Source organism: Helicoverpa armigera, chromosome 2 (assembly GCF_030705265.1).
Source record: "Helicoverpa armigera isolate CAAS_96S chromosome 2, ASM3070526v1, whole genome shotgun sequence".
In the NCBI taxonomy this organism is placed as follows: domain Eukaryota; kingdom Metazoa; phylum Arthropoda; class Insecta; order Lepidoptera; family Noctuidae; genus Helicoverpa; species Helicoverpa armigera.
This window is the reverse complement of record NC_087121.1, coordinates 6,594,638-6,611,830: the sequence shown is the minus strand read 5'-3', so window position 1 is coordinate 6,611,830 and position 17,193 is coordinate 6,594,638. Positions and strand designations below refer to the sequence as shown.

Below are 17,193 nucleotides of genomic sequence, written 5' to 3'. Positions count from 1 at the left end.
AAAGGACAAATCTTCAATATTTTTAGACTTCATTTTAATTGATATTTAATTAGCTCTGAGCTATTTTATTGCACAAGCATTTGTGGTTGTACGAACCCAATAAAAAAATAAGTGTTTATGAGGAACTTTCTCGAGTAAACATTAAATTCATAACTTGCGGCCTTTACTATTTGCCGGTGACTATATTTAGCCAAAATCATTAATAGCAGCTGATCTTTTATTTCTGAAATCAGTACAGTATTTCCTTTATTGACAATTAAAGAATTCTTTACAATTAATTATCTCTATTATTTTTTTCAATCTACATACTATAATTACATTATTTTTAATACTACTTTAATTTTAAATTTAAGTATTCTAAAACATAGCTACTAAATAAATATAAATTATCAGATATCTATATTAAGCATCCCTGGTTTTCTTTTACATCTCAAGGTGTACCTTAAATGTTGTCTTGACAAAAGAGATGTAAAATAAGATTTTTACATATTTGCAATTACAGAATGAAAATCTTTGAATACACTTAAGGATGTACAAAAAAAACTGGGATCTCGAATATTTCCACTCGTCATTTATTGAGTAAGCTGTTAAATTTCAAAATTTGATTACCAATTTGTAATTACTTACATGTCATTTGCAAAAACATTGTATAGAATGTGTACTTCAGGCAAATTTTTAATTCGTTATAAGTACTTTCGCCCACTTCACGAAATGTTGCGCAGTTTTTTTTTTGGCTGGTTTAAAATAAAAATTTGTAACTTAAACCAACTGTATCCGACTTGGTGTGCCGTGAAAGCAACCTTTGACGAAAATATCGCGCATTTCATGAATTGACAAAATGTACGATATGGCTTCGACATAAATAATGAATGTTTTTGCAAGCGATTGCATTCATCAGCATTCTATATAGAAAACTAATGATAATACTTATGTATTACTCATATGTGGCTACATGTTCATTTTTATCAGTCATCGCATTGTCAGAAATAACATCAATGTTTCATCTTATCAAATTATCTAGTTGTAAAAAAGATGTGGATGTGTAGCCTTGCTGCGGTTTTCTTTAACCAATCTATCCGTTGTTTTTTGATTAGAGATCTAAATTTGTCAGATTTCATATAGAGCTTATGTCAAAATTCTATCTCTAATCGCACATCGGCTGATATATAGGGTAAAGAAATCCACTGTATGTAATACTTACCTCAAACATGGAATTGTATTTATTTTTGTTACAAATTAATTTTATATTAAAAATGTATTTTATATGGTTAATAAAAATATATTTTACTTGATGATCTTAATTTCTGAATCCATATAGTAATAAACATTGCGGTTTTTAAATTATACTCATACGACTTAGACATTACAGTCACAGAATTAGGAAATATGAAATGTCATTATGCAGGTAGGTCAGGCGCCTTCTTCTCGGGCAAATGCATATGGTGAGCATAACCAAAGTGGTCAGTTATGAGTGAACTAACGAGGCTTTCGGATTATTTGAGACTACGACTACGGTATTTGAATCAAATTCAGAGATAGTCAAGAAATACGTACTACTAAGAGTCAAAGTAGTTGCAGAATGTGGCTTAGTCCCCTAACTAGCATTACATAGTAAGTAGTTGCAAAAAATATTTGATGTATTGAACTGACGGATTTGAACAAAATCTAAGTTTACTTCGAGTAATATTGGGTATAACATTCTGATCTTTAACATTCATACGAAAGAAAAGCACACCTTGAACACTTCAGTACTTCCTGCTACCTGACCCATCTTCAAATGAAGCATTATTTCTTGTACATTTTACTTTTTAAAAATGCTTGTCTTATGCTACAGAGTGCTCCAGGTACATCATTTGTTTCAAGCAATTTTTTGCTCACTTCCTCAAAAACCTTCAGTTTTGGTATAGCACTGGATACTGAAATGATAATATGTAAATAATATTTAATAATGCCAAACAATTACTGTCATGGATTTATAAGTAATTAATCATTATTTTACTCATACATGCACATGTAAGAATAAAGACATTATATTGATCTCAATAGAACGTGGTGAATTACATGGGCATCGTATCAATATTGTTTTTATTCCCAAAAAATTTGAAACATTTCTAAGAAGTGCATCGAAACTTACATTGATAGCATCCTGTGTTTGTGTTTCTCACTAGACGAACTGAATAATTTTCAGATTCCTTTTTGGCTTCAGTAAAAAACTGTACAAATATAGTTTGGGATCCCTCACTTTTTGCTTCTATGGTGTAATAGATTTTCAGAAACTTTTTGTAGTATTTTTTGGCCATAAGAAATGCTTCATGAGTTTCTTTGATTTCTTGAGACAACAGTTTCTGATCTGTAAAGAGAATGATAAAATATATAAATATTTTGTAATGAACATTGGCTAGCCTTTAATATAATAAAAATAAAAGGTACACATAGTTACCTTTTTTGTAATTTTCATACTGATTCTTCTGTTGTGACAGTTCATTCAGTTTTATATCGATGGAGTGGCGCAGCTGCTTATTTTGCTCTATTAATGCTTTCAATTCTTCATCGTTATTTTGGAGTACATTGTTGTTGCTATTGTATTTCTTCTTGTCTTTAAAACCGTTTTCTATTATATTTATTAAGTGTTCATTTAAACTTTCCACTTTAGCCTCAAATTCCTGATAACATTTTTCTTCTATATTATTCAGGTTAAGTTCTGTGCACCAATTTTGCTCGATTATACTCATTTTGTTTTGATATAACTAGACCACTGAAAATAAAAGCTACACTTAAAATTACAAGTCCGTTATATTTGATTTCACTTGACGTTGACGCGCCGTATCGCGCTGTATCGCTGAATGAACCATAAAGTAATAGGTTATTATTTCTGGTAAGGTTCGTCATAGGAATCATCATTCGGCGTTGTTTATTCCTAATCTTACGTGCTCACTAGACGGTCAAAATCATTGTGATGTGAAATCTTAAATATTATTCCTAAACATCATTAAACTTGCACAATATCGTAATATCCCAGATTGAAAATAAAATGTGGCTGTTAATGTTAGTACTTACCTAAATACAATTAAAACAGTTACTTAATTATTTTAACCAATAGTTATTTGTTTAATTTGTATTTCTGTAAAAAGTCCTATCAAGCAAGACTGTAAACTAACTCAAATGGAGTACACTAGTAGTGTATTTTATTATTTACTTATTTTACTAGTATGTGCTCTTATTGCCGTATGTTCAGTTAAGATGAGATGTAAATATTTTTTAAATAAAAAGTATTTACATCTCGTCTCACGTCATATAATTTTCTGAGAAAACCTCCCTTCGGGAACATCCTCCTTTTTGGGTAGTCGGTTAATAATAATGTATGCGTATTTTACTCACCTTGCTCAGAAGTTGCCTAGCTATTTACTATATTTTAGAAGTTCTTATATCATATGATATAAATAAATTATGATATATATTTTAGAAGTGCCGCGCTGCGCTGCGCTGTAGTTCAAGTGCAGTCTTACCTTAAATGTTTTCCCATCTCTAAATTATATCTAAATTCTATACTTGTCTATGGTATATAATTGATATGTCAAATTGTCATTAAAGATCGTGAATAGAAAATGTAATAGAAATAAACGAGAAATTTCTTTTTCTACCCTAACTATTGCACAGGACGTAATAGAAGATCAATGGATTCATTGTTATGAAAAAGTCAAACTCTTTGCTGACGATTGATTTGATTTTAGTCTGATTATTGTAAGTTATCTGAAAAGGATATGAATTTCTGGTAAGCAAATCAATGGGTACATTTTATCAGTACCTATGTCATGTGTTTACTTTGTTATCCTTTAATTTTATTATTTATTTCAGGTTGTTGGCGAAACAATTTGAGAGGACGCATCAACAGACTGTTTTTTATCATTATGTTTTATTGCATTTATGATGAAAAACTTGTAAAGTCTGTTTCTGTGCGTGCAAAGATTTTTATGACTGTCAAGTTATTTGAGCAGAATTTGTCCAATGGGCCATTGTCTAAGTTGTTTCAAAAACCAAGCTAATGCAGACATTACTACTTCTCCTCATAGGAAAAAAGATGGTGTGTATTTCTAAAATATAGTGTAGTCATATGTCTTTGTTCTCTTAGATATAACTATTATAAACTTTACTATTACAGAGCTGACAGATATAGCAGTCACAGTTTCTGTTTTTCCACAACAAGAGCCACTCCTGCATGACAATCAAAACAGCATTAACAGCTTAAGGAACACAAGCACATCTCAAGTATCAAGCACCAGGTCTGGAGAGCAGAGCCCTGTTGATATAATCAATACTCAGAAAACACATTTAGTTTCAGAAAAAGTACCTAAACCATTTTATCAGAAATTGCCGACCATACCCAGGACTATGTCATCTTTGGGGGCAAATGATTCCCGCATATCTGAATCTAAAATTAATCAACTTTTTGATCAATACAAAGATTCATTAGAAGATGCTATATTGGCAGAAGGAATAGAAAATCTTTGTAATGATTTACAGCTAAATCCTGATGATTTTAAAGTTTTGGTTTTGGCCTGGAAATTGAATGCTAGTCAAATGTGTAGGTTCACAAAATCTGAATTCATTCAGGGCTTGAAAAATATGAAAACTGAATCTATTAAGGGTATTCAACACAAATTGAATGAGATCACAAGTGAACTCAAGAGAGACACTGAACAATTTAAGGATTTGTATAGATTTACTTTTAAATTTGGTTTAGATGTCAGTACTGGCCAGAGAATACTGCCTACAGACATAGCTATTGTATTATGGCGTCTGGTTTTCACAAACAATGAGCCTCCTATTTTGGACAGATGGTTGTTGTATTTAGAAAAGAATCCACACATAAGAGGCATTCCAAAAGATACATGGTATATGTTTTTAAATTTCTGTGAATTCATTGGGGATGATCTCAGTAGTTACGATGACACAGAGGCTTGGCCTAGCCTATTTGATGATTTTGTGGAGTATGAAAATGATCAAATGAATCAAAATGTCAAGAAGAATGATATCAAACCACAGGATTAATGTCCATTGCCAAATTTTAGCTTCTGTAGGTACTTAATTAAGATATTGAGACTGATAATCTGATAATGAATGTTCAATGATGTTAGTCTTGTATCTCTGGTGAAGTTAAGTGTTAATAAGGTAAATGAATGTATTACTAGTATGATGTACTGAACAAAATTGAGTAGGTACATATTGTGAGATTTAAAAATGTACATAAAGTACTTTTATATTTTATAAATGTTTATCTTTAGGTTTATTTTTAAAAATTATTTAACATTCCAGTGATGGAATTAGACAAAATTGTGTAAATATCGTTTTTAGTTGCATCAAAGGTACCTTCTATTTCTTTAACATTGTATATTTTTTACATCTACCTTTCTTTGTTGCTATTTGTGGAGTCTAAATCTTGCACAAAATGAACATTGCCTGAAAATAATTAAATAAAAATAGTAAAGAAGTTTTATTTAAAAATGGGTATGATGGAGGATAAGCGGATTAATGACTAGAAGTCCCTTCACACTAGAGGATTTTCCGCTCAGTTTTTATATGTGCAACAAAAAACCTGTCGAGCGGTTTTTTTACAGACTCCTATATGCACGACGCAAATTTTGAATCATTCTGTTGGCCGAACTAGGCCAGCGCGCTAGGGAACGACACGCGATGGCGTAGGTAGATGTACGTTTTGGAAGCGAGCTGTCGACTTCATTACGTGCACAACGACTGCACACTGAATTCGTCCGCAGCTGTACTACTGGAGTGAGTAGGTTCATAAGGTGGGCCGATATACTATTATATTTCGCATTAAAATGAATAATTGTAAGAACAACAAAAATGCGTCAACCCTAGCTAGTCGTAACCTCTTTTCGCCAATACGAATCAAATAAGACGTGGTCTTTGCTGTACACCGATGTGAAGTGCCCCTTATTTTCTGTTTGTGCACCTCTAATATACACACGTATATAACTATATTTTTACCGATGTATGTGTGCATACAATTTTCGAGAGTTGCCCGCGATTTGCATCATCAGATCCTGACCAGGGGCCCGATTCTCCTAATTTTACTTAAGCAACATACGATTCACGTTCGACTGCGATCCAATCCCGACTCGATTACGATTGAAACGTATGTGGCATTCCGCTATTTTTTCTTTGAAATAAACGTTTTTATCCTTTTCTGTCATTCAATAATGAATCATTTTGTCTGCAAATGATTAACTATTCATCATCAATCAAAAATCATTTTGCAATCGTAAATCATTTGCAGACAAAATGATTCATTATTCAATGACAGAAAAGGATAAAAACGTTTATTTCAAACGTGTGCGTTCGCGCAGCGGAATGTTGTTGAATTTAAAGATTTTAATTATGCAGATAATTAGTGTAAGACGTCCTATAATTGTGTATGGTAAATAAAAATTTGTGTATACAGCCATTGTGGAGAAATTCACCAAAAACAGATTCCGCTGGGCGAACGTTGGCGAACGTTGTCCTGGCGGAACTTTTTTTAATCCATAGACTTTAGAAGAAAAGAGATGTGTCCGAAAATTAGTGTGTATTTGTGTATAATTGATTATGTATGAATGAAATCAGTGCATGCATAAACTTCGGAGAAATTCAAGTTTCCGCTACGCGAACGTTTGGCCATTAGCTAGTTTTCATATAAAGCGCTTACATAGAGAGCTGTAGATTTTTACATACGTTGTTTTGAATTTGTTTATATTTGTTTAAAAAACAGATTTAGAAAAAGTCGTAGGGTTTAAAAGATAAAAATATAAACGTAAAATACACTTATTAGGTCTTAGTTCTTAAAGTATGCAGTTTGGGGTCTAGATTTTCACGTTTACACAAACCTTGTAAGTGTCTCCAACATGTTGCCAAGTACCAATGATGTTCCGTTAGTAATTAAAAAGTTATAGGATATTTTACCATGAACAGAATCACTGTTATTCAGATCAGGTTATTATAATCAATTATACACAAATACACACTAATTTTCGGACACATCTCTTTTCTTCTAAAGTCTATGGATTAAAAAAAGTTCCGCCAGGACAACGTTCGCCCAGCGGAATCTGTGTTCCGCTGCGCGAACGCACACTCTGAGGACAGCTCCATGCTGTAAAAAATGTGACGTGCACAAGCACAAGCGTGCCCAAACACAGGTTCACTTCCTAGTCCGCCAGTGTCGTCCGGTTGGACGCGGCCAACTGACACATTGGCTCATTTCCCAGAATCCAGGCTGCTTTGAGAAAGGTATTTTGACCTTACTTAGGAATCGAACTCAAGACCCCGTCATACAGACATCTAGACGATTCCCCAATCGTCTAGAGTCAGATCTGATAGTATTTTCAGTAGGTGTGAATATTTCGTCAACATGTGACATGTGAAAAAAGTAAGTGCCATAGTATTAATAAAATTTTATTTTAAACAAAATAATATAGTCGCAGCCTGCCAGTGCTCGGTCGGTGTCGAGGCGCGGGTGACGCCCACGCAGCCCCCCGCAGCAACATAAAGGCACTACGGCGTCTCCGCGCCCTACTTCCCTCTACTGAAGCATGTCCAAAACAAAAGCATGGGGTGAACCGGCTCGGGGGACTACGTGCGCCTCACATCTTGTTCTGATATACACAAAATATGACATTATACAAACGCCCTTAAATGTAAATCTGATTATATTAAAAAAGCTGACAATTTATAAATTCATAATATACATTATCATAACGATTCGGAGTTTGGGCCGACGTTGTAAGAAATAATATTCGTAAAGCGAACCCCTTTACATATCTTTCCATAAGTACTCTCAATGTTTCTACAATAATACTTTATGTATGATTAGAAATGCGGGCGTTTCCAAGTATTTTATCGTAGAGTGTATAGTTATCTAGTGTAATACCAATATATATTTGGGAATATGTATATAATGTTGTCCATTTTTTTGCAGAAATTCAGTCGTATTCTTATACAAGACATCGTTACCACCATAGATAAAGAATAATAAACAGATGGTCAATCGAGTGATTTTAGTAAAGCCAAAATCGAAATACACCAGCTGAGCGACTTAAGTGTGAATAAATGTACTTCTTTCCTCAACTTCGACACCGGTATTTTTGGTGTTTCTAGTTTTTCATGGTAGGAAATACTTTTTTTTTTCAAAATAGGACTGGTTGTGTATAGGGCCCCCAAGCTGTTTATTTTTGGACCCATTCTGTCACTCATAGGTGTCTATAAAACGGTAGTAGGATCCTAAATCTACGGTTACAGCACTTTTCATTCCAAGTATTGCTGTCTCGATAAAAATAGAAATCTTTGTTTCGCCCCCGCATCGGCCATTAAACCAATAAATAATCTATTATCATAATAAGATAAAAATATTGCAGGTTTATAATAAGTAACATTAAAATAGATGAGGCAAACTAATATTGTTATACTCAAGTATTTAAGTTTAGCTTCAACTGACATGAAAATAGTATAAAGAATGAAGTACTGATTATAGCAATTTTTCAAATAAAACATAATTTAGTTTTGTAATAGAAAACAATATTATAATCCATAATATGAGAGAATATTATAATCAATGTAGTAAATATGTGCGCCTCACACAACATGAAGATACTATAGAATATATTATGTTAAAAATTAAATATTGGTCACATTACAATTTATTAGAACACTAAACTGAATTATGTAGTTTATAAATACCTAAAATTGTTAGAAAGTACATGACCGAAAAAATAAAACAGCATTTATATAAAATTGAAGCCAGTAACAAAGGTTCCTGGTAGCGGCTAGCGATTTACGTGACGTTGGTTATAATAATACGCTAATAACAACGCTTTAGCATATGTCATGTGAAAATGATAATTACATTTACATTTCAATATATTTAACTACCTTGTTTCTGTTGAAGACACATATTATTTTCGTGAAGTTCTATTTTACACTATTTTGCTTTTATAAGTGATACTGTTGTATCACTGTAAAAAAATGTGTTAATTCAGCTTTATGTGTAGCTTTATTTGTGTGAATTACCTTTATTCCATATTTTATATTATCTTCGTGTGTGAGACGCTTTAGTGATCACCACATCAAAAGCAAACTCAGTGTTATATTGAAAATATAATTATCTAGTTCGACTTAATGTTCAGTAGGTATTTAAAAGCGAATCACTAAAATTGCTGACAACTCTTTCCTAGCATTTAGTGGGATGATCAATTAAACAATTTACATGAGAGCCTTTTCCATCGAAAATCACCACGCTCATGATAATAGAAGTAGTATACAGAAATAATTGCGGCTTATAATGAAAAAAATATATAGTATTTCATTATCCATTATAATAACTCACAAAAGTTCCAAGCATTTGAATACTAAAATTCTACGCGATGCTCGTGGGGAATGGACGAATAATTTAGGGTTACAAATAAACCCCGAGGCAGGATGTTAACAATATCAAAATGCACACCATACATTTATGAAATATTAAATACGTTCCTAAAATATGTTCCGGGTAGGTCAGAAGACAGTATATTTAAAAAGTAAATATGCAACCAGTAAGAATATGCAACAAGATGTTGCATGTCGCAGCCGAATTCTATTTTAAGCATTATATGGTATCGCGTAGGCAATTGTAACGTGTTTGTATTGACAAAAGTGCTATCTTTATTTAGAATGAGCAAAAAATAACCACTACAAATCTCTGTTAGGTTCGCGTTTATGGGTAGGAATTTCAAAAGCCGCATTCAAGAATTGGCTACGACACTGTTATAAATTAGAGCTTAAACATTAAAGTAAAATTCACTTGAATGATAAGTAACATTAACAAACGTAAGAGCATCGTGACGAATTCAGTAAGTGTTGTGTTGCTTTATGGTTGAGACTTACAGCCGGTTGCATAAAACACATGTTACATATTTGTAAAAGTGATCGCGTATTTTTTAAAGATGGCTGGTTCTTGTTGTTTTACGATTAATGATTTAATTCTGTCTGCAAATAAATAAGAAATATAAGATTCTGAGAAAACAATATCCAATTATTAATATTAACATTTAGTTATCTGATGCAACCAGCCATAAATAATATTACATAAAACCTAGCTGTTCTATGCTATTGAGAAAATGCGAAATGATTTATTTAGTGATCATGATGAAGCAATACACTCGAGCTCTCACAGGATACAGATCCCAAAATTCAGGATTACATTATTACATGCATTCTCTGTTGATATAGGTTTGGAAAGGCCTATCCTAGCTAAATTACAAATTGTAGTGCCAATTTACTCAATCACCTTCAGGACTTTACCAATCGCGATGGTTTTATCTGAAACAAAATTATTAAAAATTTGTTACATTAACCTCAATAAATTCTTGATTAACCATAAAAATATTAAAAATATCTTAAAAAAAACCAAACATATTTTTGAGCCTTATAAGGCTCATCATATTTAAGCATTTTAATGATTATGTAAACATTGAATCTAAGTTTACTCACTCTCATCTCTTAATGTGAACCTGCCCATTTGAGCAAATTTTTTGAATGGTTCTAAACATATAATTCCCGCGCATTCTATCCTCATGATAGCCACTTGATCTTGCTTCACAAAGCGGGGTCGCGTCTTGGACTTTTCGCCAGTCTTTTTGTCTACCAGACAGATTAGCGCCTGCAAGTAATAATTATGATTAATTATTGTCAATTAAGTTTAAATTAAGTTATCACTAGAAAGTACTGGAAAGCAGTAAATCTTGCTGTTTACACACTTGTAATAAAATTACGATAAAAGTATCTTAATAATTATGTTAGACGTTTATATTCCATATATGAGATGATTCACGCGGTTCTTGCGTCCTGAAGGTGTTCCTCCCGCACCGAGATAACAGTGGTCTCCATTGAAGGCCCCTCCGAATTTTTTCTCAATCGATTAAGCCACCTTGAAAGAGTTACAAGTACATATCCAAGTCTCAGTATGAGTGTGAATTACCTTTACGGTGATTTCTTCTGCTGCGCAATGTATATGCATAACTGCTGAGTAACCAGCGCAGATAATAGATTTGTGTTCAAGAATCACGACTTGAGCGTCGAACACCTGTAATTGACACAATGGTATGCATTAACTTTAATTTTTTATAACACAATTGATCAACAGACTAAGTGAAGATTTGTAAGTATTTAATACTGTGTAGTTTACGGCGTGCATCGGATTTATAATATAATAAACGTATCATCATATGGGTATATGACTACATTATAATTATTTACAATTGCTACAAAGCTATTTGACTACATACCCTTCCAGTAGTGATAGGTTCGGCAGTGTCACAAAGAACGAAGCCAGGCGACACATCTTCCTCCTCAATTCCTTTGAGCTTGACTTTTACATTTTCTCCAGGACCAATTGATGTCACTTCAATGTCGTCAGACCATAACTGGTCTACAGTGACTTGTACCTGCATTTAGAAAATACATTGGTGATGTTTAAATCCATCTTAAGTCTCAAAAATAACAATAACATTTATAGTAGCATAGTATTGAATGTCATTTTGGCTAAAGAAATAACCTAAAATTAAAATATGGCTATCAATACCCGATTTCAAAAGTTACTTACCCTATTTGGCATAAGGAATAGAGCAGCACCCTTGCGAGTAACACCTGCTTCCACCTTCCCCATGAGTACAGTGCCCATGTCTTTGTATTTGTCCACTACGGGCATTATGAAGGGGCCATCCATCTTGCGATTGAGTGATGGAAGTTCATCAATTAGTTGAATGAAGGATGGACCACGATACCATGGACAGATTTCTTCAGTTACCTGAATGAATACAAATAAGATGTCAAAGGCTACATAGAATTATTATTACCCACACACAGCATTGCTGAATTTTTATCGTCATTTTGGTAATGCGACAACTTTTGTGGTGTTGCGCGGCTGCGCTCTTAGAGGCAAAAAGGAGTATGCAAATAACTGACTTGGGCCTATCATAATTGCCTTTGTATAGATAACTCATCTGGTTATTTTTTTCCTTCCAGTTTAATCAAATTAAGTTTAGTAACAGAGTTTCAAATGAAGATATTGGCTATCTCAAACAAACAATATTCCTTGTTAAATCTGCTTGTATGACTCTAGTGTCTACACATAACAACTGCCAAAGACATTATATAAAAATGTACAATAATATAAAAGACAGCAATTTAAAACATACGTCAAAATACTGAGTAATTTTTATGCTTACTTTCTGAAGTAAACCTTGTCCAGTTTGTCCTGATACCGGGAGGAAAGACAAATCCTTTGCTGGATTAAAGCCCAACTTTTTCAGGTAAGGCATGATTTTATCTCGACATTCATTGTATCTGAAAAAAAAAGACGTAATATTATGATTGACACTAAAGCCAGTTTTAGAAAGCATTAGTAAGAAGGTAAGTAACAGAAGTCAGTGCTGGCACTAGTGTGTTGGCCAGCACTAAGCCTGTCTTCACACAGTCATAGTTTGACCAGGTCATTAGTAACACTCCTGTGCTCTGCAGGGCAGTGGGGGTAATTACAATGTCTGCTTTCTTAAATAATATTAAAGTCAGCAGTGATGCAACAACCAGCAAATGTATTTACACTTGGTTAATATCCGATTAGCACTACTTGTCTCTAATAAGGAGTATAAAGTAAACCCTTTTATGGGGTTGCAATTCAAAGAGTTAAAAGAAGGTGGTACAGTGGTCTTGAGGTACCTTTTCTCATCCCAGTTCACAGTTGGGTCATCCATCTTGTTAACAAGTGCAACTAAATGTTTGACACCTGCAGTTTTTGCCAACATAGCGTGTTCTCGAGTTTGACCCCCTCTATCAAAGCCCGTTTCGAATTCACCTTTACGAGCAGAGATTACCTGAAGGAGAATTGATAATTATGAAATGCATAGTCATAGGTCGTAAGGTGCGTGGAGTTCAGTTACCCCAGGACAAGGACAAAAACGAATGAAATAATTAGTTTAACAATAATAATCAACTATTTTCTTATAACAGCAACATTTCTCATGTGATTGAGTTGTGTTGACTGTAGTGTCATCTGACAAGATTGATCACATCTGGAATAATTAGCCAAAATAAATATAGGAACTGAAGGTTATATGATAATGGTAGGATAATGATAATGGACATATGTTTTTGTAATATTGATATTATTTTCCTTAAAAGTTAGAAACTATTTTAAAATATGTAAATACTAAGAAAAAAAAACATACATACCAGGACAGCTAGATCTGCCTGGGCTGCGCCACCAATCATGTTCGGTACAAAACTTTTATGCCCAGGAGCGTCAAGGATTGTGAAATGCTTCTTGTCAGTCTCAAAGTATGCTCTTCCAACTTCAACAGTCTTACCCTTGTCACGTTCTGAGTAAATAAAAAATAATAAGTATAGTTTCTTCTCACAAGAAAAATAATTTTATATTATACATGTATGTATTTATCTTTACCTTCTTGATTGGTATCAAGTGCCCATGATAAATACCAAGACTCCCTGGATTTCTCTCGCGCTTCTCTTTCGTACTTTTCAAGTGTCCTTTTGTCCACCATTCCAGTCAGTGACATAATTTGGCCACCAATAGTAGACTTCCCAGCATCTGTAAAAATTAATTTTATAACCTGTAATTTTATGTTTTTTTTCTGAGGTTTCAAATTACTTAGCTTTAATTTTTTATGGCTTTTAAGGTCCGATCATAATTGATTTTACGCACCTACGTGTCCTATGAATACAACATTCACGTGTTCTTTTTTGCTGCAAGTGTCTTCAACACGTGGCGGCTTTTTCTTCGGGATTTTCTTAGTGGCTTCGCCGTCCTCCTGTAGAGTAAAAAGTCCAAGGTTATAATAACAAAATAATAAAATGACAAAAGTTTCTGATTGACAACAAATACAGATTAATTAATTACTTTTATCTTCATGTTTTTTCAATTAACTAACTTATAAATAAAGTGAACAAACAAGTATAATTATTAACAGCAGTGACAACGTCAGTCACTGCTATAGGCGTGTTTCGTACAGTGTATGATAAAACACTGTAAAAATGTTGTGGTGATGTAATAAGATAAAATTGATACCTACATATTTGGAAATACCATGTCAGAATATAAGGATGTTATGTAAAAGTTTTTACAAAGTATGGTAGTTAAAATATTAACACCTTGAGGATAAGGGATCCTCTAAACGTAATAAATGAGCTTTTAGAGCGTAAATTCCGCAAGTAGTAAATCTAACCTGTTGTTCAATTTCTTCATCTTCAGGTTCGTTGTTTTCTTCAGGGGTAAGTAGAGCGTCATCAGCTTCAGCTTCCCAGCTGTCAGCCGTGGGGGAGACATCAGTTGGTACCGGTATAGCGCCGGCAGTAGCCGAAGGCGCGGGAGCATCGGGGGTTCCTACGGCAGGGGTTCCATCGGCTGGAGTGCCGGAAGCCGGTGTCCCTGAGGCCGCCGACGAAGCCGCGGGGCTGCCAGCGGCGGGAGGCACGGGAGGCGGCTCCTCCACCCGGGGCGAAGCCGACGCAGCTCCACCATCACCGCTTTCACCGCCAACGTCACCGCAACCTAAAATCATACACAATATTTACAATCATGTGTTTAGGATGAACTTTTTTAATCCTTTGTTTCAGCTGTTAATTATTATTTCACAGGCAAACGCAGATTCCAACTCTGACATGGATGACAAGATAGTTTTTTGTGATAGGCGCTTACTTTTGTATAAATGAAACATTATCAAAGTAATTAACTGTAAAATAATAAATTTAAATCATTACATTGCACAGCTGTGCTGCTGACAAGTTTCTTCTTTCCAGCCATAACACTAGAAAGCAGTGAAAGGGATGTTTTTGGGAGTACTCTCCTATGTAATTGAAGTGAAATAGTGCTAATTTAATTAGCCTAATTACAATAAACATATTTTGACTTTGGAGTCCTTTTGGGTGCTAGGACCTTATGTCCATAGGGGCTTAAATATGTTGCTAGCATGCTGAAGCAAAAACAGTTAGTGAGGTGTGAGTCTGAATGAGAAAATCTAACCTTGGAGAATATCTATGAAAATGGTTTTACCTAATGCTGTACCAACACCTGGTAGAAACTTTATTGCTGAAAAGTCAATGTAACAACATTAATGACTTTCGAGTTAATCAATCGGACCATTATTTTAAACATGAGTTTTTTGTTCAATATGTACCTATGTAGAAAGTCCTATCAGGATTGTTTACTTGTAGTTAAATGCCTAGTTAAATGGACATAATGAATAACATATAATTTACTTTACAGTTGAACTGTGAAATTATTTTTGATCTAAGATAGTAAAGGAGATTGGGAATTCCTGGGCTATCTGCAATCAGTCATGAAATTGGTATTGAACAATAGCTTTTAAAATAACTACTTATAATATATAGTTTTCAATATCGCTCTTACTAATAAATTTAGGAATAACTTATACCATAAGTGTTGTCCCATGGGACATTAACCCCTTGTATGCTGGTCTAGATCTACATGAGACACAATGGATTTTCTATTGTTCTCTAATTAGCTGCATTCAAGGGCTTAATTACACCATGGGGATAGAACTTTAAAACAGTAATTATAGGACCATACTACATCCATTAGTACCAAAATCATCACTGGCCGCTGATAGCATAGGGTCCATAGAAATTTGCCCTTTCTCCTTAGGTATGAATTTCTATTCTTCAACAGATTAATTAACCTTTAAATAAGATAACTTAAAACTTATGGCAAACATGATGATTTAAACTATGACTAAACAGTTATTAAGGGATAAATCATAGATACAACATGCTTTTGGTTACCAGCTGTTAGCATAATAAAATGACATTGAAGGGCAACAAAAATAACTTGGAATGAACAGAACAGGAACGGAAGGAAAGGAAATTTACTCATAAGATTATTCATTGACTCAATTATAACTAACCTCAATTTTTTTTTTCATCTTTGTCAGCAGTACTTGTAGTCAATCAAAATTAAGTACTATAGTTGACTAGCTATAATAAGGGCACATTTTTATCATATTCTTTAAGCCATTGATATAGCCAAGTATGATAAATGTATTAAGAGGATAATGTAAGCAAGGATGGTAATTTAAAAAATCCAAATTATGTATTTTTTGGACACTGTCTTGTTAATAATGTCAAAAATCTGTCATGTTTTATTTACTCATGAACAAAGCTTAGCTTAGGTCAATGAAATGAGAAACTGCACTGTGGGCAAGTGAAATATCTTTAAGTGTATGACAGAGAATAAGTAGCTAATGTCTAACTGATATTAAAATATACACACCTTTAGCCATGATCTTCGTTAATATTGGAGAATCTATTGTTTAATATCGATATTTAAAACCAAGAGAAAGTTATGAAATAGCAAGTATACGCTTTTATAGTTATAAAGTCGCGCGCCGCGTGTCGAGAAATAACCCGTTAGAACTGGATTTAGAAAAAAAATAAAGTCATCGAACGTATGTTCCGCTTTAGTAACCGTTTGATTTTCAGGTTGTGTACTGGTACAGTGAAGGTGACAACTTTGGTAAAACAATGTATTCACACAAAATTAAACTTGAAAAGCTTCAATGCAGATAGATATGACAAGACATTATGACTTACCGTTTAAGACAGGACTTCCCACAGATTTTGTTGATCCACTTTCAGATTTTTGTGGAGTAGTGGGGGTTTCGGAATCGTCGGTAGCCTGTGAAGGCTTAATAAAAGAAGGCACGAACTCCACGGCATTAACGTTCAACGTGGAAAATTTAGCAGACACATCGTCCGAATCTTTTGCGCCTTGTTCACTTATGAAATCGGCTTGACTCTCCCAAGAGTCCGGAGCACCGTTATTGGACATTTTAGTAACAGACAGTGTAAATTTCTTAAATAAGTCTTTCTTTTCAAGTTATTTTTATGATTAAACGCGTTTTTTTCTCGATAGATCCGCGTGTGTCTTTATCTGAAACCGGAAGTTCATGGCAATTTGCCAAATAAGTAGAGAAACAATCACTTGACACATTAAATCAAAATAAAGTTATCATCTTCGTAACTGAAAACTCTTAACTATTTATTATGTAATATATTTTTTCCAATATGAGATAGGTCAATCTAAATATGTATTTTAATTTTACGTTAAGTAAAATATATTATGATTACTTCCGGTGA

At 33.7% G+C, this 17,193-nt stretch overlaps 3 protein-coding genes across 5 annotated transcripts; 1 reads left to right on the top strand and 2 right to left on the bottom strand.

The window, feature by feature from the left end:
* Positions 1-553: 553 nt before the first annotated feature.
* LOC110376318 (uncharacterized) lies at positions 554-2,836 on the bottom strand. The gene is made up of 3 exons (XM_064038647.1): positions 2,441-2,836; positions 2,135-2,350; positions 554-1,916 (listed from the first exon to the last, which is right to left on the bottom strand). The coding sequence occupies exons 1-3, from the start codon at positions 2,730-2,732 to the stop codon at positions 1,786-1,788; spliced, it is 639 nt and encodes a 212-aa protein (XP_063894717.1). The 5' UTR covers positions 2,733-2,836; the 3' UTR covers positions 554-1,785.
* A 706-nt stretch (positions 2,837-3,542) lies between these two features.
* Positions 3,543-6,349, top strand: LOC110376251 (DCN1-like protein 3). 2 transcript variants are annotated; one of them, XM_021334669.3, is made up of 3 exons: positions 3,543-3,741; positions 3,856-4,081; positions 4,160-6,349. In XM_021334669.3, exons 2-3 carry the CDS (start codon positions 4,006-4,008, stop codon positions 5,047-5,049), a joined length of 966 nt encoding a protein of 321 aa, XP_021190344.1. In that variant the 5' UTR covers positions 3,543-3,741; positions 3,856-4,005; the 3' UTR covers positions 5,050-6,349. The 2 variants fall into 2 exon arrangements, with proteins under 2 accessions (XP_021190344.1, XP_021190336.1); XM_021334661.3 differs by having other exon boundaries at positions 3,543-3,772.
* Positions 6,350-7,425: 1,076 nt separating this feature from the next.
* LOC110376117 (eukaryotic peptide chain release factor GTP-binding subunit ERF3A) lies at positions 7,426-17,079 on the bottom strand. 2 transcript variants are annotated; one of them, XM_021334488.3, is made up of 12 exons: positions 16,648-17,079; positions 14,265-14,590; positions 13,745-13,850; positions 13,484-13,630; positions 13,255-13,400; positions 12,742-12,896; positions 12,252-12,369; positions 11,627-11,830; positions 11,310-11,468; positions 11,003-11,107; positions 10,516-10,684; positions 7,426-10,344 (listed from the first exon to the last, which is right to left on the bottom strand). In XM_021334488.3, the coding sequence occupies exons 1-12, from the start codon at positions 16,883-16,885 to the stop codon at positions 10,301-10,303; spliced, it is 1,917 nt and encodes a 638-aa protein (XP_021190163.2). In that variant the 5' UTR covers positions 16,886-17,079; the 3' UTR covers positions 7,426-10,300. The 2 variants fall into 2 exon arrangements, with proteins under 2 accessions (XP_021190163.2, XP_021190173.2); XM_021334498.3 differs by lacking the exon at positions 16,648-17,079 and adding an exon at positions 16,328-16,637.
* Between the last annotated feature and the right edge of the window lie 114 nt (positions 17,080-17,193).

What these genes read in the sequence shown, in the direction of transcription:
- LOC110376318 (XM_064038647.1), bottom strand. Translation starts at nt 2,732, where the DNA reads ATGAGTATAATCGAGCAAAATTGGTGCACAGAACTTAACCTGAATAAT. An exon ending in GTATGAAAATTACAAAAAAG is followed by an intron (nt 2,351 to 2,440) that starts GTAACTATGTGT and finishes TTCTCTTTACAG; the next exon opens with ATCAGAAACTGTTGTCTCAA. An exon ending in AAACACAGGATGCTATCAAT is followed by an intron (nt 1,917 to 2,134) that starts GTAAGTTTCGAT and finishes TTATCATTTCAG; the next exon opens with TATCCAGTGCTATACCAAAA.
- LOC110376251 (XM_021334669.3), top strand. Translation starts at nt 4,006, where the DNA reads ATGGGCCATTGTCTAAGTTGTTTCAAAAACCAAGCTAATGCAGACATT. An exon ending in TCCTCATAGGAAAAAAGATG is followed by an intron (nt 4,082 to 4,159) that starts GTGTGTATTTCT and finishes TTACTATTACAG; the next exon opens with AGCTGACAGATATAGCAGTC.
- LOC110376117 (XM_021334488.3), bottom strand. Translation starts at nt 16,885, where the DNA reads ATGTCCAATAACGGTGCTCCGGACTCTTGGGAGAGTCAAGCCGATTTC. An exon ending in GACAAGGTTTACTTCAGAAA is followed by an intron (nt 11,831 to 12,251) that starts GTAAGCATAAAA and finishes GTATTCATTCAG; the next exon opens with GTAACTGAAGAAATCTGTCC. An exon ending in CAGAAGAAATCACCGTAAAG is followed by an intron (nt 10,685 to 11,002) that starts GTAATTCACACT and finishes TATTACTTGCAG; the next exon opens with GCGCTAATCTGTCTGGTAGA.